Source organism: Pecten maximus, chromosome 14 (genome assembly GCF_902652985.1).
Source record: "Pecten maximus chromosome 14, xPecMax1.1, whole genome shotgun sequence".
Classification (NCBI taxonomy): domain Eukaryota; kingdom Metazoa; phylum Mollusca; class Bivalvia; order Pectinida; family Pectinidae; genus Pecten; species Pecten maximus.
In genome coordinates this window covers 10,647,958-10,670,969 of record NC_047028.1, presented here as the reverse complement: position 1 = coordinate 10,670,969, position 23,012 = coordinate 10,647,958, and the positions used below count along the sequence as shown (strand labels likewise).

The 23,012-nt window shown below is 35.4% G+C and overlaps 1 protein-coding gene across 1 annotated transcript; it reads left to right on the top strand.

Annotated features, from left to right (window-relative positions):
* The first annotated feature begins 3 nt into the window (after nucleotides 1-3).
* Nucleotides 4-22,784, top strand: LOC117341737. The gene is made up of 18 exons (XM_033903599.1): nucleotides 4-21; nucleotides 2,239-2,293; nucleotides 2,999-3,144; nucleotides 4,112-4,242; nucleotides 6,997-7,126; nucleotides 7,985-8,053; nucleotides 8,664-8,779; nucleotides 9,009-9,090; nucleotides 9,446-9,613; nucleotides 10,038-10,124; nucleotides 10,555-10,649; nucleotides 15,614-15,715; nucleotides 15,901-15,961; nucleotides 16,232-16,336; nucleotides 17,824-17,888; nucleotides 18,735-18,806; nucleotides 19,715-19,884; nucleotides 20,787-22,784. Exons 1-18 carry the CDS (start codon nucleotides 4-6, stop codon nucleotides 20,999-21,001), a joined length of 1,887 nt encoding a protein of 628 aa, XP_033759490.1. The 3' UTR covers nucleotides 21,002-22,784.
* Nucleotides 22,785-23,012: the final 228 nt, after the last annotated feature.

The window sequence follows — 23,012 nt, the reverse complement described above, 5'->3', positions numbered from 1 at the left end:
ACCATGGTTTATCAGTACCTGGTAAGTGTAAGGTATACCTATTTTTGTTTTATAACGGTAATTTGTATACTTTTTTTTCGATGTGGTGGTGTACATTGACAACTCTCCTATCTAGTCAGTCTGCTAGTGTGGAGTCTGAATGTGATGTACCATATCTATCGAAGGTAATGTACATATTCGCTTTTTTCTCATTTACAAAGGCTTTGTACAGGGAATGATGAAGTTTACTAGTGTGTACAAATGTTTTGTATAATAAGTTTTGATAGTGGTTGACAGAGTATTAGAAAATATTATTTTGTTTGAATTCACAATGAAAGCGTTATGAAATTGATCAATTTGGAAGTGGATCAATTCGGTAGTGGATCAATTTGGAAGTGGATCAATTCTGTAGTGGATCAATTATGTAGTGGATTAATTCTGTAGTGGATCAATTTGGTAGTGGATCAATTTGGTAGTGGATCAATTCTGTAGTGGATCAATTTGGAAGTGGATCAATTTGGAAGTGGATTAATTTGGTAGTCGATCAATTTGGTAGTGGATCAATTCTGTAGTGGATCAATTTGGTAGTGGATCAATTCTGTAGTGGATCAAACTGGAAGTGGATCAATTTGAGAGTGGATTTATTTGGTAGTGGATCAATTTGGTAGTGGATCAATTCTGTAGTGGATTAATTCGGTAGTGGATCAATTCGGTAGTGGATCAATTTGGTAGTGGATCAATTCGGTAGTGGATCAATTCGGTAGTGGATCAATTCGGTAGTGGATCAATTTGGAAGTGGATTAATTCGGTAGTGGATCAATTCTGTAGTGGATCAATTCGGTAGTGGATCAATTTGGAAGTGGATCAATTCGGTAGTGGATCAATTTGATAGATGATCAATTTGGAAGTGGATCAATTCGGTAGTGGATCAATTTGGTAAATGATCAATTTGGTAGTGGATTAATTCGGTAGTGGATCAATTTGGTAGTGGATCAATTCTGTAGTAGATCAATTTTGTAGTGGATCAATTTGGTATTGCATCAATTTGGTAGATGATCAATTCTGTAGTGAATCAATTTGTTAGTAGATCAATTCTGTAGTGGATCAATTTAGAAGTGGATCAATTAGGTAGTGGATCAATTTGGTAGTGGATCAATTCTGTAGTGGATCAATTCGGCAGTGGATCAATTTGGAAGTGGATCAATTAGGTAGTGGATCAATTTGGTAGTGGATCAATTCGGTAGTGAATCAATTCGGTAGTGGATCAATTTGGAAGTGGATCAATTTGGTAGTGGATCAATTCGGTAGTGGATCAATTTGGAAGTTGATTAATTCGGTAGTGGATCAATTCGGTAGTGGATCAATTTGGAAGTTGATCAATTTGGAAGTGGATCAATTTGGAAGTGGATCAATTCGGTAGTCGATCAATTCGGTAGTGGATCAATTTGGAAGTGGATTAATTCGGTAGTCGATCAATTCTGTAGTGGATCAATTATGTAGTGGATTAATTCGGTAATGGATCAATTTGGTAATGGATTAATTTGGTAGTGGATCAATTTGGTAGTGGATCAATTCTGTAGTGGATCAATTTGGTAGTGGATCAATTCTGTAGTGGATCAATTCTGTAGTGGATTAATTCGGTAGTAGATCAATTCTGTAGTGGATCAATTCTGTAGTGGATTAATTCGGTAGTGGATTAATTTGGAAGTGGATTAAATCGGTAGTGGATCTATTCGGTAGTAGATCAATTTGGTAGAGGAGTTGTTTCAGGGATCATCCAGTGACATACAGTGGAGAATAAGTCAAGAATGATGACTGACTGAAAGGTTAAGTTATAGCAGATTTACCTTTACATAAGATATGTTGTGTTCTTCGGTTATTTTATTTTTATCGTTATAGCATATTGATACAATTACGAACTATCAGTATAAACTGTTATTCACTTTACCAAATACAAAAAACAAAACAAAAATAAATAAAACAATAAAAACATCAATAATGATAATGAATAAATTAATATAACTAGATATTAAAAAATCAGATTAAATAAAAATAAAAATACATGAAAAGAAATCATAATAAAAATAGATAATTAGAATAAAATGAACATTAATTAAAATTCATCTTGTTGTGACAAGTATTTGATTTCCGTACAGAATGATTTGTATTATTAGTTTTTCGTCAGTTGAAATTGAAAACAAAATTACGGGTGTGTTTAATTGGGTATATCGTATTTATTATGTGTTTCTATACCTACAGATGTTCATCTTACCTGGGTTTGTCGGTCTCGTCACTTTAGCGACAACTGTGACAGGTACCTTGATGAATCTTATCTCTTTGTACAATGACTGCTAAAGCTATACCGAGGTCGTCCTGGCGATTTTCAGCACTTGCAGTATTTTACAACATTCATCATTTGATATCGCAGGTGGTAGACACTGCTGGGGGACTTTTCAGTGCCAGATGTTTATCTTGAGTAACATGCTCATCACATTTTAATTAATACATCTACACTTGACATTCGTTAGAAATCCAATACCGTAACGTATGTTGATTTACTGAAATTAGGGGTCTTTTGTATCTCCAATCAAGATTTTGATATTTCGTTTGATCAGTTTCGAGTTTAGTCGCCTCCTAAAACCACTTTGGATCCTCAGCGTCACTGACGAGTCGTAAACGGACAAAACAGTTATATAATGCAATTTGATTTCAAGTGTATTTCTTATTTGTTACATACATTCAGTACGATTTTTCATAATTGTTTTAAATCAATTAAACAAATTGACTCTTTTGGAAACATATATGGTATGAGATTACTATTCAACACTTTACCCTGACATGCATAATGAGGAAACCACTCGTTAAAATATATTCAATCTCAACCCAAAAAGTGACCCATGGAATAAGTATATATAAGTAAACATGATAATTATGATATCAGAATAATACGCTGCAATACGAGAATATTATTTAATCTTTGCTTTATGTAGATATTGTTGTAATGGTCACGTGATTTCAGGTCAATATAGCAACGTGACCAGTCTAGAGAAAGAATTTTGGGCATGGAGAATTGCAGACTCCCCTGAATACGCAACCTTCTTAGGATATTACGCCTACAACGACCGACTACGATCATACAATATGTCGATTTTTGACACCAGGAAGGTATGTATTTCTATCGTACGGGTACCGATATATTTCAGTGATTATTTTCTAGGTTTGTGGTGGGGAGTTATCGGTTGTTTTCCTATTTATATTAAGTCTCTTTTCCTCGCAGTTACCTGTTTCAGACGTGTTTTTGACTTCCCTTTCTCAGTCTAAGTTCCCGTTGTTGTTTGTCTATATTTCCTCTATTCCTGATGTTTTCTTGTACATGTTTCTGAAGTTCCCGTTGTTGTTTGTCTATATTTCCTCTATTCCTGATGTTTTCTTGTACAGGTGTCTTGTTGTCTTTGCCATGTTTCTTAACTTCTTGTTAATATTTCTGTTTTGCTTGATTCTTTTAGTGGTTTGTTTAGTATTTCAACCATCAATGGTGATGCCATTTTTTGCTACTTTTCCATTTCTCCTGTTAGCTTAAACTTATTTAACGAGTTAGTTACATGTTTTGCATTGTGTCTAAATTATGAAACTGATAATGATTAATATATAATCTTATTTCGTGGTTTTCTTTCCATTACGTATGTGTCTTACTTTTGCATTTAATGTGTTTTATTTATACTTACGCGTGTTTCAGTTATCTGTTTTTGTACACATAACTCGCGTATGAACAGAGGAGATGAAATACCTGCTACATCTCACTCCTTGCCGTAAAAAGGCAACCTGGAGGCCTGTATGATCGGGAGTGCTCTAGATCTATGTCTTCTCCTGTTAAGAAGACATTGCAGAGTCACAGTAAACACTTTCCGTATCAGGACTTTTCGAACATGAATTTTTCATGTATGCAATGACCATTTTAAAGGACATACGAGAGACCAAAATTGTTCCCTCTTAAAACAAGTAATACTATGACCCTGGCTGTTGCGAAATTGATTAACCTTGTAAAAGGACAAGGACATTTTTAGACATTCTGTATCATCATTGATATATCATTGAACCAGATATCTAAATAATAAATACCATTTCTGTTCAGAGCAAGGTAGAAGAATTTAGTACAAGATTGAAGGCAGTGTCAATCACAAATTTCACTGCTACTCAGAAGGCTGATTATGACATCCTCTCGGACACATTTACATCATATCTAGAGGGACACCAATGGGCATTGTAAGTACTTCAGTATGATCATAACCTAACATACATATATTAAAAAATTAGTGACCTGTCATTTACTATCTCACGGAACTTGTGTAAAGTTGAATCTGAACACGACAGAGAGCGTTTACTGCCAGGTAAAGCTGCGTTACAGATAGGACGATCTTAGATCTCTGTAGATTCTATATTGATATTTGTTTGTTTTTTTTCTAATCGACTGTTAACATCTAACGCAAACATTTGAACTATATACATATAATTGTTTCGTATAATAAAGATATCATGCAGTGACAAGTTATCAAAACCGTGAACGTATAGGAATTCACATAACGACGATGCCTTCACTTCCAAAAACCACAACGATAATGTATGGCATTGCATTTAAATGACAAAGAGAAGTTTCGTCACAATCTATTCGACAGAAATGAACCATCATAGTCCCTAGTAAAGATATTGCTGTTAACGGAATTGGCAAACAGTGAAAAAGTATATAGAAAGTAACACTAGATGTGCTAAAAATCATCAAAGAAATAGAGGGCATGCTAATAAGATATTACACACGTTTGATGTTATGACACTATACGATACCTTACGTTACGATGTCCCTCACATCGCTACTTTGATCGATTGTATATTTAAGAAATAATTAACGATGATTCGTGTATTGCTGCAGATATACAACGAGGACGAGGATATTTTGCAATTAAATTAATAACGATGCGGCCTGAGTTATTAATTAAAATTGCAAAATATCCGAGTCCGAGTTGTATATCCTGCAACAATACACGAGTCAAAGTTTATTACTTCTATTCTACCATATACCGTGTGTCGCTACATGGCTGTTACAATTCACAAGAAACGACAAGGCGCGCGTGCTAATGAATATTCAAAAGCTGACGTCAATCCCAAGCCGCAAACTCTCAATCCGCCTTTTCACCATGAAAGACACAACGAGAAAGACGTGCGAATTAATCTCCTAACACGTTTAATGTAATCGAGGCTTTACACGTCCTATTAAAGGTTCATGGTTTGTTAAATAAAAATCGGAGAGATTCGATAAACGAGTGGTCTACTCTAGATCTAGGCCTATTGGTTTTTAACGTTATCAATGCCCAGTCAACGATACGGAGCTTCCCGCCAAGACGACAAAACGAATCGACTTCCAAGCAAGACCGACCGTATTTTGAATCACAAGTATGTTGATTTTCCTGCAGTTGGAAATTCCCCCACTTTTCTTAACAACGGTGTTATATTTGATCTGAAGTTCACTCTGCTTGTCGCGTTTATTGGATCGTGAGATTAAGTTCCCATTCACATTGCTCTGCCTGATTGATCAGCTGATCGATAGCTTTACTATGCATATTCGATCTAGCCTATACTAAAGTGCTCAACTAGGCCTACACACGTAATATCCGAAGCAAAACTGACAATTGTAAAATTGTAATTTGTTAATCGGTGAATAACACAAATGAAAGGTCTTAAGATACGCTTCTGTACAATACATTCGGGGATGTCGGCCAGCAATTCATGTAGAAATGCTCTCCAAAGGTTGCCTGTGGAAATTGACCATACAATATATTGTTTAGCAAAGCCTGCTCTTGGTTGATGGAAATTAACAATCTGGCAAATTTCTCCGTTGTAAAATACACGGTCTCCGACGTTCAAACGTTTTGGCGCCGCCATGTTTGTTTACAAATGCACGATTTTGGAGGGGAAATATCGTAACAGCCGTGACTCACGAGCGTGTTTTATTGACACGAGAGTGGAATACTGGCAAATCATACACGGTTTTAAACCAATCACAACTAGCGTTGCATAGAAAACGTGATAGAATCAGAAATAAAATGTTCTTATGAAAAGGGGTGAGACACTTGGGAATCAGTATTCGCGTAATTTGAATATAGCGCGAAAACTTATAGGTAAAGGTCGAATATGACATCGGTGGAATTTAGTACTGTATGTCAATATTTATTGCTTATCCCTTATGGGGAGTTATGCAAATGGTGGTTCTCACAGTCTAAGACAAATACTTCTATCGTAAATTAATATAATTTATTATTTGATTTATGGCTATACTGTTAATGCAGGACCTCTCATTTGCATACGCCCATCATGTACCATTATACTTCGTTATGTCATTTAAATGATCTGGAGACGGGTAATGACTTAACAACCACAACATAAATTGAAATACTGTATAGTGATATTCAAGTTTTCAAATCTAATCACCATTATGGGTTGCAATGTACCTGTTTCAGTATTCACTCAATGTATTTGTAGAGTATATAAGTGATTTATTTTGTCAGGATATATTTGTCGTTTGTGGGAGACGCAAAATACACACACATAAACCCTCTCACACTCTTACCCTCAAACACACAATTACACACAAGATCTGATTGTTCGCCCGTCCGTCCGTTCATCCATCCGTTCATCCGTCCATACTTTGGTGTCAAATACTTACTCTGAAGTGTAAATGCTATTAGACATGCTCCCACTAATATGAATTATCATTGGTTTGTAAAATGTTGGCAATGTTCTATACAATTGCTATGTAGACTCCAACCAGATCACTATCGGGAATATTTACGGCAGATTGTCTAACATGATTAATAATTCCTTACTGTGACTTGTACCGATTGCAGAGTTAATATGTATTTTGTAGATTAAATGATATCAATACGTTGTATTTTTATTGATAATCTACTTTGTTATATAGGACGATAATATAAGGGGTAACTAGGATGGTTGTTTTGTCTTACTTAGGTACAGTTCCATAAACCCGCTGAATTTTCTAGGAGGGATACATCTGGATTACCCGGTGTCAATGGCATCGACCAGTACTAGAGGTGACTTTGAGAATTACATCGTACGACTACAGGGAATCCCAAATCTGGTACATGAATTTTGCCTGTGTGTTGATGAGTCAAAAACCGGAATGGCAATAAACAAATTTATAGTTGTTTGTGCTTGAACATACATACTGTATACAATATAATATATTCATTAAAAATATCGTTTTTAGTATGTATAATAAATACGATTTTGTTATGATTATTATTTGAAATCAAATAGGTGTGTTTCTGATAAGGATTTTTTTAAAGTATATATATATATACCAACACGTCTACCTTGAAACTCGGTTATCTCGAAGACTCGGATAACTCGAATTTTTTCCACGATCCCGATGACCTCGAGTTAACGATGGTTGACTGTATGTTTTATTTATCTATCTATTTATATAAGGACAACAAAACGATATTGAGTCTGGAAAATGTATATTACGATGTACATGTAACCTTGTACTCGGTCTTGTGGATAGATTTTTTGTTCTAGAACCTAAATACCGAAGTTATGAAATAGGTAATTAATGATATATAAACCAAGTTTAACACCAAATAACAATCACTCTCGTCGGTCATAATTATTTGTAGGAAAAGCACTTTACTGTTGAAAAGCAATAAGCGAACCGGCTAGATGATACTTGCTTTCTCTTCCATTTGTATTTACAGCATGAAGCTGGTTAAACGTGTTTAATCATTTACGTAACACTTTGCCGTGTAGACTTACCCAGAGACATTTGCTCTTAAAATTATATCACTAAATGGGCGAAACATGATCTCAGTTTTACACATCGATTTAAATGCATCTTTTATTTATTTTTCTACGTTGATTCATGGGAATCTTATATAAAAATATATAGCTATGGACCTACATTTACAACTTATTTAGCTTCCATTGTATTTCATTACAGATCAAAGATGTTATTGATACCATGAAGAAATCTGTTGAACTGAACAGGACGCTACACAGACATTCCATTGTATGTTATTTCAAGTGGATGCATAATATGGGTTGATCGTTAGACAGCAAATAAATGTTCCTATTTGATGTTATTTGCTTTTCTGAAACTAAAAATAAACACTGATATTTATTGTCAATGGTGTCTATATGTAGGTGTATATCTACACTTTACTGAGACAGGGCAGTTTGATAGTAGGACGCTGTATTACGTGATCGAAGAGTCGCTAGTTCGACGTTAATTTGACTATATTAACATTTGCCCACGATACATCTTGATGTCATATCGACTGCAACAACATTATAACCACTGTGCATTGTTTAGATAGATGTCTTTCATCAGATATATTGGGCGTGTTTTGCAAGCTGTGTTAAGTTACTTACCACAGAGAATCAGCTTGCTTTCGGTGAATGCGCGTATTTGATAGAGAAATATATCGTTTTTTGAAACATGTGCTGAACACTGTGCACGTGTGGTTACAACTAAACACAAGTACCCAACATTGATACCTTTGCATTGAATCATTTATTTGAGGTATACACATTCAGAAACGTGTGCTTTTCATTTTACCAGACACCATAGTCGGACACCATAAATATGTTGTAATAATTATACATGTGTCTAATTGTAGGAGCCAGTTCCAGAACAAATCGGGCAGCTTCTAGTCAATGTTACAGAGGAATCATACTTCTATCGTCATTTCAAAGGGAAACTTAACGATACGGAATACATCACAGTCGAGGATAAGTATGTCTGTCTAATGACGAGTTATTGATGAATTAATGCAGCGATAAGATTATTTAACTTAGTATATTGGATTGGTTAAACGAGTACTCGCTTTTTTTGTTTTGTTTTTAAGTTCGTCAGCTCATTCTCAAGTTCGCCTATACTTTAATACAGGATTGAAAAATTAACAAATAAAGATTTTAAATAGTCATAATAGATATGCAGCACATTCTACCTTAATAAATTTCAGACTAGATTTACAAGCGAGAGGAGCTTCGACTGTCCAGGCGGTTATCCAAGCGTACCGCGATTTGAAAGATTATGTTGAAAATGTAAGTTTTGTACTTAACTGTAATATTAATAAAACAAACTCACTTTGTTTTAATTTTTGAAAATATTTGACTTTCAAATGACGTTGATTACAAATGCTGTTCATGTATGGTTTTCAAAATTACATAGCTCGGATCTGAGAGTTAAATACAAAAACATACGTATATACAGTATGTGATTTTTTTCAAAATCTAAAGACCATCTCAATAGTTATATATTCCGTTTACCATGATTGAAGTGTTGCACATATTCTAATATGTAATAACACATCATATTGCAAACATAATGAACATTTTATATACATGGTTAGATATCTATTGGATACCCTACCTGGTCATGTTGTATTGTTATCATCAGGTCTACATGGCACACACCAGACCCGGTATAGGAGTCAACACTCTAGCCAACGGGGAGGAATTCTATAGGGCCTGTCTTAAGTGGCATCTGTCGGTGGACATGTCACCAGAGGAAGTCCATAATCTAGGCCTGCAGGAGGTCGAGAGGATCTACCAAAACATGTTAAATGTGTGTGCTTCTGCTGTAGTCTTCATATCATCCATTGGGGTTCGGGAATTCCACGTTTACAATTTCAGTAATGAGTTATCGTTATATTACAGCAAACAGATAAAAAAATATAATTATGAAACACTTTTGATAATTTTAATTGTCAGTGTAATTTCTAGAAGTGCTTTTTCCATCGCTCAGAACCTTGACTTTTATGCATGCGTATCACTATGATACCATATTATTGTTCCTTCTGATATCTCATTGAAATAACAAATTGGAATGCAAGAACTCTTGACACAGCGATCTTGCACAAAACAGTAGAGAGGAAGGCCAATATTCAAAATTGATATCAAACAAAATAGTATACATGGAGTTATTCCAATATGAATGTTTAGGTTATGAAATCCTTTCTGTTTGATATCTATATTTGCTTTAAAAACAGGTGATGAAAAGACAACAGTTCGACGGGAACGTTAAGGAATACTTCGCCGCCCTGAATAACGACTCTAGATTCGTATGGGATGATGCGGTAAATATATTGCATCAAACTCCAAAATATGATTAATTCCAGATATAATAGAAGCTTTCATAGGACAGATATATCATTTGCGATAGTCTACAGAGACCCTGTCTGTCTACGAATGTGAGGCCGCTCAGAATCGTTGGAACAGAGAACAGATTGAATAGAAATGGAGATAAGCCGACTGTATTGTTCCTAATATCATGACAAATTCATGGTCATCTGTTTATTATATGTACGTGATGAGATTTCGAGCAGTCATTACAAAAGATAATGCAGTTTTTAATACACATGGTTATTGCTAACACTATAACTTTAAGCTTTGTTACATGATTAGTTTCAATAGTCGGTATGTGTACGATATAACAATACCAAACAGCATTGTCAGCGTCAGAGCATTGTTCAAATCTTTGTTTTATCACATCATGTAATATTACAGGACCGAATCATCGAGGAGTATGAGCACATTATTGATGAGAGGATCGCCCCGAAACTGCCGCTATACTTCAAGGATATTCCAGATATACCTATTGTGCAAGTATAGCAAAACCATTTTTATGCCTCTCCACATATATCAAGAATAACTCAAACAAGTATATGAAATTGAAATGGCCACCCACCAGGTTGACATTTAAATGTATTACTGAGAAAGCCACCTAGTGGCTTTTAACATGAAATAATTTTCATGATTGCAAAGTAGTTGCACCCATACAATAATGGCAACTACAATCAATATCAAAATGTAGATAAAAACATAAAAGAAGCTATGCTAGCCTTAGTGGGGTTGACATAAAAACCGCCGAACCTATGCTATCCTTAGTGGGGTTGAAAAACCGCCACAAAACATGAAATAAAGATCCAGTCCTGGGCTAAAAACCATGCAGAGATAAAAAGACTTTATATAAAAAACAACTCTGGAAAACATTGGACTGAACTGAATGTAGGATGTACATTGGAAAGTTTAGAATTGACTTATATATAAACGTTTAAGGAATAATACATATTGCCAATATGGCGCTCGCACCGAATCGGAATTACACTAATATAATCAAAACATAATAAACTACCTTCTTATCATATTAATTATCAAGGTGACAATCTAGTACCACTTGCTTATTCCAACCACAAACAAGGGGAAGATAAGGGTGGGTTTGTAATAAACTTTGGCAACTACAACTTATGTATGTGCGTGTCTAAAAATCCAATATGGCTGCTGTTTGAGAATAGGGATGCGTCCCCTCAGGCCAGTTTAACCAATCAGAAGCCTGACATCCAATTCCGTCATCAGCAGCCATAATCAAAAAGTCACGTCCCATAAAATTATACAAAATAATGACATGAAACAGAATTAAAGGCAATATTATAAAAAGCTCTTGAAATGAGTTACGAGCATAAAATAAGCTAATTGCTAAGCTAGCATATACATACATTTAGTACGTGGTAGGGCTCGCGAAAGACACTTAGTGTCAAAAAATAAAAAAAAAACAGATGATAATCCAATGAAACATGCCGATGTCATTACATATGAGACAGAATGTAATGTCACCACTAAAATGACATGTGAGACAGTATACAATGTCAACACGGGCATGACATGTGAGACAGTATACAATGTCAACACGGGCATGACACGTGAGACAGAATACGATGTCAACACGGACATAACATTTGAGACGGAATACAATGTCACCACGGGCATGAGACGTGAGTCAAAATACGATGTCACCACGGACATGACATGTAAAACAGAATACATTGTCACCACGTAAATGACATGCGAGACAGAATACAATGTAATTACAGACATGCCATTTGAGACAGAATATAATGTTCCACTGATATCACATGTAAAACAGAATACATTGTCACCACGTAAATGACATGCGGGACAGAATACAATGTAATTACAGACATGCCATTTGAGACAGAATATAATGTCTCCACTGATATCACATGTGAGACATAATACAACGTCTCCACGAACATGACATGTGAGACAGAATACAACGTCTCCACGAACATGACATGTGAGACAGAATACAATGTCACCACTGATATCACATGTGAGACAGAATACGTCTCCACGAACATGACATGTGATACAGAATACAATGTCACCACTGATATCACATGTCAGACAGAATACAACGTCTCCATGAACATGACATGTGAGACAGAATACAATGTCTCACCTGATATCACATGTGAGACAGAATGCAATGTCACCACTGATATAACATGTGAGACAGAATACAATGTCTCCACTGATATCACATGTGAGACAGAATACAATGTCTCCACTGATATCACATGTGAGACAGAATACAATGTCTCCACTGATATGACATGTGAGACAGAATGCAATGTCTCCACTGATATCACATGTGAGACAGAATACAATGTCTCCACTGATATCACATGTGAGGCAGAATACAATGTCTCCATTGATATCACATGTGAGACATAATACATTGTCTCCACTGATTTCACATGTGAGACAGAATACAATGTCTCCACTGATATGACATGTAAGACAGAATGCAATGTCTCCACTGATATCACATGTGAGACAGAATACAATGTCACCACTGATATGACATGTGAGACAGAATACAATGTCTCCATTGATATCACATGTGAGACAGAATACAATGTCACCACTGATATCACATGTGAGACAGAATACAATGTCACCACTGATATCACATGTGAGACAGAATACAATGTCACCACTGATATGACATGTGAGACAGAATACAATGTCTCCACTGATATCACATGTGAGACAGAATACAATGTCTCCACTGATATCACATGTGAGACAGAATACAATGTCTCCACTGATATGACATGTGAGACAGAATGCAATGTCTCCACTGATATCACATGTGAGACAGAATACAATGTCTCCACTGATATCACATGTGAGGCAGAATACAATGTCTCCATTGATATCACATGTGAGACATAATACATTGTCTCCACTGATTTCACATGTGAGACAGAATACAATGTCTCCACTGATATGACATGTAAGACAGAATGCAATGTCTCCACTGATATCACATGTGAGACAGAATACAATGTCACCACTGATATGACATGTGAGACAGAATACAATGTCTCCATTGATATCACATGTGAGACAGAATACAATGTCACCACTGATATCACATGTGAGACAGAATACAATGTCACCACTGATATCACATGTGAGACAGAATACAATGTCACCACTGATATGACATGTGAGACAGAATACAATGTCTCCACTGATATCACATCTGAGACAGAATACAATGTCTTCACTGATATCACATGTGAGACAGGATACAACGTCTCCACGAACATGACATATGAGACAGAATACAATGTCTCCACTGATATCACATCTGAGACAGAATACATTGTCTCCACTGATATCACATCTGAGACAGAATACAATGTCTTCACTGATATCACATGTGAGACAGGATACAACGTCTCCACGAACATGACATGTGAGACAGAATACAATGTCTCCACTGATATCACATGTGATACAGAATACAATGTCTCCATTGATATGACATGTGAGACAGAATACAATGTCACAACGGACATGACATGTAAAACAGAATACAATGTCTCCATTGATATCACATGTGAGACAGAATACAATGTCACCACTGATATCACGTGAGACAGAATACAATGTCTCCACGAACATGACATGTGAGACAGAATACAATGTCACCACTGATATCACATGTGAGACAGAATACAACGTCTCCATGAACATGACATGTGAGACAGAATACAATGTCTCCACTGATATCACATGTGAGACAGAATACAATGTCACCACTGATATCACATGTGAGACAGAATACAATGTCTCCACTGATATGACATGTGAGACAGAATACAATGTCTCCACTGATATCACATGTGAGACAGAATACAATGTCTCCACTGATATGACATGTGAGACAGAATGCAATGTCTCCACTGATATCACATGTGAGACAGAATACAATGTCTTCACTGATATCACATGTGAGACAGGATACAACGTCTCCACGAACATGACATATGAGACAGAATACAATGTCTCCACTGATATCACATCTGAGACAGAATACAATGTCACCACTGATATGACATGTGAGACAGAATACAATGTCTCCATTGATATCACATGTGAGACAGAATACAATGTCACCACTGATATCACATGTGAGACAGAATACAATGTCACCACTGATATCACATGTGAGACAGAATACAATGTCACCACTGATATCACATGTGAGACAGAATACAATGTCACCACTGATATCAGATGTGAGACAGAATACAATGTCACCACTGATATCACATGTAAGACAGAATACAATGTCACCACTGATATCACATGTGAGACAGAATACAATGTCTCCATTGATATCACATGTGAGACAGAATACAATGTCACCACTGATATCACATGTGAGACAGAATACAATGTCACCACTGATATCACATGTGAGACAGAATACAATGTCACCACTGATATCACATGTGAGACAGAATACAATGTCACCACTGATATCACATCTGAGACAGAATACAATGTCTTCACTGATATCACATGTGAGACAGAATACAATGTCACCACTGATATCAGATGTGAGACAGAATACAATGTCTTCACTGATATCACATGTGAGACAGAATACAATGTCACCACTGATATGACATGTGAGACAGGATACAACGTCTCCACGAACATGACATGTGAGACAGAATACAATGTCACCACTGATATCACATGCGAGACAGAATACAATGTCTTCACTGATATCACATGTGAGACAGGATACAACGTCTCCACGAACATGACATATGAGACAGAATACAATGTCTCCACTGATATCACATCTGAGACAGAATACAATGTCTCCACTGATATCACATCTGAGACAGAATACAATGTCTTCACTGATATCACATGTGAGACAGGATACAACGTCTCTACAAACATGACATGTGAGACAGAATACAATGTCTCCACTGATATCACATGTGATACAGAATACAATGCCTCCATTGATATGACATGTGAGACAGAATACAATGTCACAACGGACATGACATGTAAAACAGAATACAATGTCTCCATTGATATCACATGTGAGACAGAATACAATGTCTCCACGAACATGACATGTGAAACAGAATACATATGTCACTACGGATATGACATGTGAGACAGAATACAATGTCTCCATTGATATCACATGTGAGACAGAATACAATGTCTCCACTGATATGACACGGAGACAGAATACAATGTCTCCACTGATATCACATGCGAGACAGAATACAATGTCACCACTGATATCACATGCGAGACAGAATACAATGTCACCACTGATATCACATGTGAGACAGAATACAATGTCTCCACTGATATGACATGTGAGACAGAATACAATGTCTCCACTGATATCACATGTAATGTCTTATATCCCCAGGGTAGAGAAGATGTCTAATGACGGACCAGGAGGAACATATGGTGCGGCTACGGACGAATCCCCAGGGTTCTTCTACGTTAACTTATTTCGACCGAGGGAAAAGTAAGAATAATGCACAGAAGCATCAAGGGTGAATGGGTCCCGCCATCTTTGTTGTGTATTCAAGCCTTCAAAAATATATGTTAGCATATGTAGCATGACCTTTTAATCTAAGAAGATCGTAGATTGATAAAATCTCAGTATAATTTAATGGATTGACACATTATACTTATATAATTTCGTTTTAGCCCTACGTATGAATTCATGAGCCTGGCTTTACATGAGGCCAGCCCCGGACACCACCTACAGGTAAGGAATTAAATAAAATAACTATACCATCAAAACAAATCTGTCCGTTCTTTTGTGTGTTAAATGAATTAAAAAAAGATGTATTCCATGACATAAATTGTGTATTTTTGATACTGTGGTATCGGTTATAAAGCACATCAATGTATGTCCTCAGCTACAGTAACCTATCTTAGTGTAGACACCGGACATGTAATGAATGTCATGTTTGAATTTTTACAGTGACGATACAGAATCACTCATTCTTACGACCAGTTTATTTTTGATTTTCAGCATATCGTTGGTCTAAAAGCTGATTTGCCTGACTTCCGAAGTCAACTAGAATATTCGTTTTATGACGTTCCTTTTTATTTCCCTTTCTATACTGCTTACGTTGAGGTAAGGTATGCATTATCATAAACACAACTTGTTTAATTGAAAGGATTCGAAAAGTCCATTTATTATATACATATTTTAATCAAAAGATATAACAATGAAAAATCTTTTTTGTAAGTTTTATTGTATCCGATACTATCAAAAATGAAGAAAACAAATCACCACTTCAGGACCACTCACACAGACTTGTTAGTGATGTTTGGGACGAATAGTGTTTACATTCAAAAGGGAAGTTGTGTCATATCCTCACATAAACAAAGGATTTTATAACGGTAGAAAAGGAAATCAGGTTTTAAAATAGTATGATAATGTGTGAAATGTAGATATTTAATTTCGCTTGTGATGAAAGGCAAGGTAGGCACTCACTTAAATGTATTGTGAAATTAATCATGCATGGTATGAGAACGATGATAAGAGTTTCTTCCCCTTTTATGATTTATAAGTGTAGCTACTTTTGCATGTTGAAACATACTATCTATTCATGTATATCCCATTACAGTATATGCTTGGCATTGTACATTTTCAGTAAGCCTTTGAGTAGACAAAGGTGACTTTTATTATTATTACACAAATGACGTAATGAATGTGAAGTTTTCAATGTGTTTAAGTATTTCGTCCAGATATATTATCGTTACATTTATAGATATGTTCAGAATGGCTTAAGTTTGTCCTTTTTCCATTCGAAATATTTCTTAAAATGTTTGCAAATGAAGCGCTATGAGAGGTTTTAAAGTGATCTTCATATTTTGTTTCCCAATTCTATTACTGATTAACAGGGCTCTAAATTATGTACAAGCTTTTCTTTTTACATGGATATAATGATTTCGTATTGTCAATGCCCTTTGCTGATTAGCTTTGTTAATATATACATACAATTTATACGATATACTTTCTTTCATTGAGTATGCTGTCTTGAACTATGTATGCTAATTTGCATGATCCTTCCTGATTGCTTACTTGTACATATTTTCAAACTGTGATATATGGCGCACTTATATTCGACATAAAAGAAACCGTCACTCTCAAGCAATACAAGCTTTCTACTTTGGGGTATTAGTCTAATATAGCCCAATCATATACTTCTAGGTAAATTTGTACACAGAAACAAAACGCCATCTCTTTATCAGCTGTTGAATGCTATATAAAGTAACATTATGGCAGCTGCCTGTCAAGTACACTGTAGTTATCATACATGTTGTTATATTAATGTTTTCAATTACCGAAGCCGTATTGCGATTAAAATGGGAATGCATTTTACAATATCCCCGTCATGTTGAATGCTATTTATGTATATACAAAATAATTGTATTTGGTTGTAGCTCTATAGGAGTGCACTGACTTGTTTATTTGTTTGGTTTTGAAATATTTTTGCTTGTTCGATAAACTTATGTTTATATATTATATTTCAATGTCTACATAATGATTTCCCTCCTAACTTTTAATTACCAGTGTTTTCATACATTTACGCATGTTTAATTTGTTTAATACAGGGATGGGCCTTGTATGCCGAATATCTCGGTGAGGAGATGGGACTTTATAAAGACGACTATGAGCTGTACGTAATCAGAGATAATGCTCAAGTTACAAAGCATAATGACTATTTATATGAATCAGGTTACAATCGTAATCGCCGTGTTGTCCAGTGAATTCACCCATGTAATATTTTTGCATATGTCACTAGTATTATACACCTTGGAGCGTTTCCATTGGCTGTGTCAGTGATACATTCGTGACGTCGTAAATATTGAAATCGTAACGAGAGGGAGTTATTTGTGTTATGTGATCAAAAAGTATTTTAAATTTGTGTGAATGTGAAACTTTCCTGTTATATTTGCTTGCAAGGTCCACATAAATAAAACACTCCTTTGAAATGAAAACTCATTTAAGATCCTTTTTATATCCCCAAGCCAACACATTTCATGGCGTATTTACATTCGCGTTGCAGTTTCGGGTTAAAGGACTATGAACAGAAATTGGTTATGAATATCAATGTAAGCGAACAATGCAAATCACACATGTCTCGCAACTGCACGACTAGTTATAGAAGTCATAGTTACTTTATCTATTGTCGTTAAAATGGTCAATTTTTAACACATTTTGAAAGAAAGAAAATAAATAGAGGATACTGAATGGTTTCCCGTTTAATATAACATATAAAATTGACACTCGAGTAGATTCGAAAATATGATACTTAAGAAAAGAAATACGAAAACAAAACCAAATAACAGAAAATAAATTGCTATGTTTTACATGTGTATGCAAATAGTGCAGTCATAAGTATGGTTGGTGTGACCCCATGCAATATTCTTTTTGTTCTATGTCCACTGTAAAGAGATGCCGTTTTTCTACATCACTTGCCACTTATTTCCGTATGTTGAATACTAAACGTTACCATTGACAGGATGGGTCGGTACAGTGCGGAAATGTTACGAGCTTGTAGACTAGTGGTGGATACGGGCCTCCATTACTTCAAGTAAGTTCTAGAAAGCAACAACAGAAAACTATGAATTACTATAAAAAGTCATGTGGTTGACGAATGAACGTTGGAAGTTGGAATAGCAAATATGATGAAATGAAAATTATGAATCACCGAAGTTAAAGAGACCCCTGCTAGAGATACCATGTTAAAAAAGGATGAACCCGGGGTCCATGCCCTGGCATTTTCCAAAATCTGCTTGGGACTTAAAACTTCAAAACCTAAAAAGCAAAATATATATCAATACCAAAGGAACAATGAAAATATGCAGAAAATACCATAAATTCCCAAAGACTTATAACGGGATTATCAGTTATCTGCAAGTTAAAATAACTATTTAATTTTATGTTAGTATCAATGCCATATGAGGCAGCATATCATTAGTCTCTTATAGACGAGGAGATATTTGCTTTTTACTCCTTATTACTAGACAATCACAAATACGGATAAGAAGTGAATGAAAACGTCTTCAAAGGAAATACCATAAACTCTCAAAGACCGACAACGCGATTATCAATTTTCGGCATGTCAAAAGAACTTATATGTTAACATCGAAACTCTGGATTTATAGACGTAAGAATTCAGAAATACAACTAGAATAAACAGATATTTTAGCAGTACATGTAACATTAAATCTTTGGGAAGAATTGATGGTCGTGTATTACCAGGTATTGCTAAATGTTACATTAGTTTTCGAATCATAATTGTATATATCAAAACCGGGCATATCAAAACATTTCTACATGCAAATTGAACCACTTGAAAGAGGCTAGGATGAGCAGATGTTTTTCATGTAAAGTTTGTTTTGATTTTCGGAGAAAAAAATGTGCCTTATTCGTAAGAGTATAGATGGGGTAAGTTTAAATCATAAAAGGTCATGAATGAATCGATTAAATGTTTTACAGTTGGGAACAACAAAGAGCTATTGATTACATGTTAAATTACACCGCCTATTCAACTGAAGCCATAACTATAGAGGTTAACCGGTACATCACCTGGCCCGGACAGGCGTGTGGATACAAGTTCGGAGAAATTCGCATAAGGGAGCTGCGATCCAAGGCGGAAACGGAACTGGGTATGTGAAAACAGTTGCGCAATTTATTCGTCAGCAGGGTGAATAGAACTAAAATAATATTTGTATATGAAATACTACTTACAAAAATATGTAAATGATGTTACAGAGGGGATGTTAAGCTGAAGTTTAGGCATTGTGTATTATATTTCCCTAGCAATATGAGATACATAAGAAATACGTGATACACCGTTCTTGAATATTGAATAACGTAACAATGGCAAATGGTCCAATAACTGGCGAGATTTTTGGCATGAATAAACTAAACATATTGAATTAGTATATTGAGCATGTATCAAGGCAAACTCGTGGTTAAATGATTATCATTGGTCAAATGTTAAAGGTTGAAGAAAGGTGACACTTAAACACTTTTGAAATTTTTGAAAAAGATTGTGTACTTTTGACAACAAAATACTGCGAATGATTACTTAATTGTATTATATAGTTGAATGGGTAAGATAATCACTTTGCTTATCGCATTTCGTATAATAATGAAAGGAGCTGTCAAAGTTCATTGACAGTGAACTACGAGGTAACAGTATGTTCCCTTAATGACATCAATTTGTTTATGATATAGTTGTCTGAAACTTTGACAAACGAGAAAAGCACACATAAAAGCTTTTTTTTTTCTCGTACATAAAGACTTGTATATCAAATTTGCCTACAAATGGAGCTCAGTATTAGCTCCAAATCATCTCATTCCACTGAATAGCGATGCGAGAGATAATTGGTCATGACATCATTTTAACCCACATGTCGCATAATTGTTCGAGACTAAAGTAGATATGATAAATAGGGGCTTTACCGTACACAGAGTGCAATCTGATCATATAAGATTTATACTGTTACTAAATATCAACTGCTTATTCCTTTTATATGAAATGTAAATATTTTGTTCAACCTAGGTTATTTGTTTGACATCCGTGACTTCCACTCAGTGATTCTGACGAATGGTGCTATGCCGCTAAGTGTACTGGAAACGACCGTCAATGATTGGATCACAAACACAAAGAAAACTGCTCAAACAACATCAGCCGTCGCCCCCGTTCTACAAAGGGAGATCATACACACTTTTGGTTTACTCATTAGCTGCATAGTATTGCGAATCATATTCGTATGAAACGATGACAACATCAAGTAAGGAATTTCACCAGATTGTGATTAAGCAATGAAATAATTAAAGTGTAAAGAATTTCATATATCACAGAGAGTTAGTTTGGAATCGTTACTTTGGCATTTAAAAAGTTTTTTTTTTTTTTTTAGTTTTTTTTAGAATTTTGTTTTAATTTAAAAATAAATCAATTAATATTTTATATTAAATCAGAACTAAATGAAAACAAGCACTAGACGGATTTCATTCTTTTTATGATCATTGGTTAATAATAATGTTAATTATATGCAAAAATTGTACTTTGACAATGGCCGCCAATAGAATTCCAGACGCTATGCTTATTGCTCTGCCAAAAAGTTAGGTAGAAGGTTGTTATATTTATACGTCCCTCATGCATACAAGTATATAAACATGTGAAATTGTCATATGGAACTGACAGAAATGTCTCATATACTGTATAAGTACGATGTATTTTAGAAGAAGGAACAGCTGTAAGATTCTGTTCTATATTCAGTATTCTGAATTCTTAATGTGTTATTTACTTAAATGTCTCCTGTATAATCCTGTCATATATATAGTATCATTATATCATACTTTTATGTCATTTTTTCTTTATGTGTGTATCAATTAATGAGTGGAGATCGTTTTGAAATGCATATATATAAATCAGTTTTTAGGTCATCTGACCCGAAGGCCATAGCCGCCCTTTTGAAAAAACATTTTAAGTTTCTTCTCAAGTTCCACCAGTGCTATCGAGCTGAAACTTGCCTGAAATGATCCTGATATGATCCTAACCAAGTGTTGTTTCTTCTCGGGCCGATTTGAAATCAAAGATGGCCGCCATAGCCGCCATCTTGAATAACACATTATAATTTTCTTCTCAAGTTCCACCAGTGCTGCTGAGCTGAAACTTGCCTGAAATTATCCTGATATGATCTTGACCAAGTGTTGTTATTTATTGGGCCGATTAAAAATGAATCCGAGATGGTTGCCATGGCAGCCATCTTGATAAAACACATTTTAAACTTTTTCTCCAATTCCACTTGTGCCATTGAGCTTGGAAATAAGTGAGGATACTAAGGAAGGAGAGCCAACAAAGTGTTGTTATTTTTCGACCGCGTAAAAACTTTGACACGGCAGCCACGGCGGCCATTTTGTAACATGATCGCACAATTATGGTTTTCCTGAACAACACCTATTTCAAACATCTTCTCAAGTTTCAACATTGGGATTCAGCACTAACTTACCTGAAAAGACCCTGAGATGATTCTGACCAAGTGTTGCTATTTTTTGGATGTGTCTGAAATCAAAGATGGTCGCCTTGGCCGCAATCTTGAAAAACACATTTTAAACTTCTTCTCCAGTTCCACTGGTGCCATTGAGATTGAAATTGGTTAGGATGGTTTTCCTGAACAACACCTATTTCAAACTTGAAATTCCGCCAGTGGGATTCTGCTTTAACTTTAACTTAGAAATTATCCTGTCCTGACCAAGTGTTGTTTATGTGGTCGGTCAGAAATCCAAGATTGCCACCATGGCCACCATTGCCACTATATACTTGCTACAGAGAATACATACTTCAATAGTATAAGGGTCTTTAATTTAGAGTCAGATGACCGTAAAGGCCCTTGGGGCTCTTGTTTAATCATTACAAGCATGTGAATATCAATACAATGATGCTATGACAACGACTTCAAATGAGGACCTTCGCCACTAAATGAAAAGGACAATGCAGTTTTGTTCGCGGTTTTAAAAAAGAATAAGTATTTGTAAGATAAAGACGTGTCTACATTGCCATCAAACTTCACAACATCATTGTATAAAATAATCTGATACGGTTATCCTTATTCATTTCCGAACTTGTTGATCGCTTATATTGCTACAAAACATAACACTGTCAACTATGTCGATTGAACAGGCATATTTGCCATGATTCATTTGTAAATTTTGTATCAGTAAGTGCCTCTGAGGAGCTTTTATTATAATTCATCCAAATTAGTGTTTGTACATGGACATTGTC

Coding starts and splice junctions, on each gene's coding strand:
- LOC117341737 (XM_033903599.1), top strand. Junction 10,125..10,554: donor GATTCGTATGGGATGATGCG/GTAAATATATTG, acceptor GTAATATTACAG/GACCGAATCATCGAGGAGTA. Junction 19,885..20,786: donor CAAGGCGGAAACGGAACTGG/GTATGTGAAAAC, acceptor TGTTCAACCTAG/GTTATTTGTTTGACATCCGT.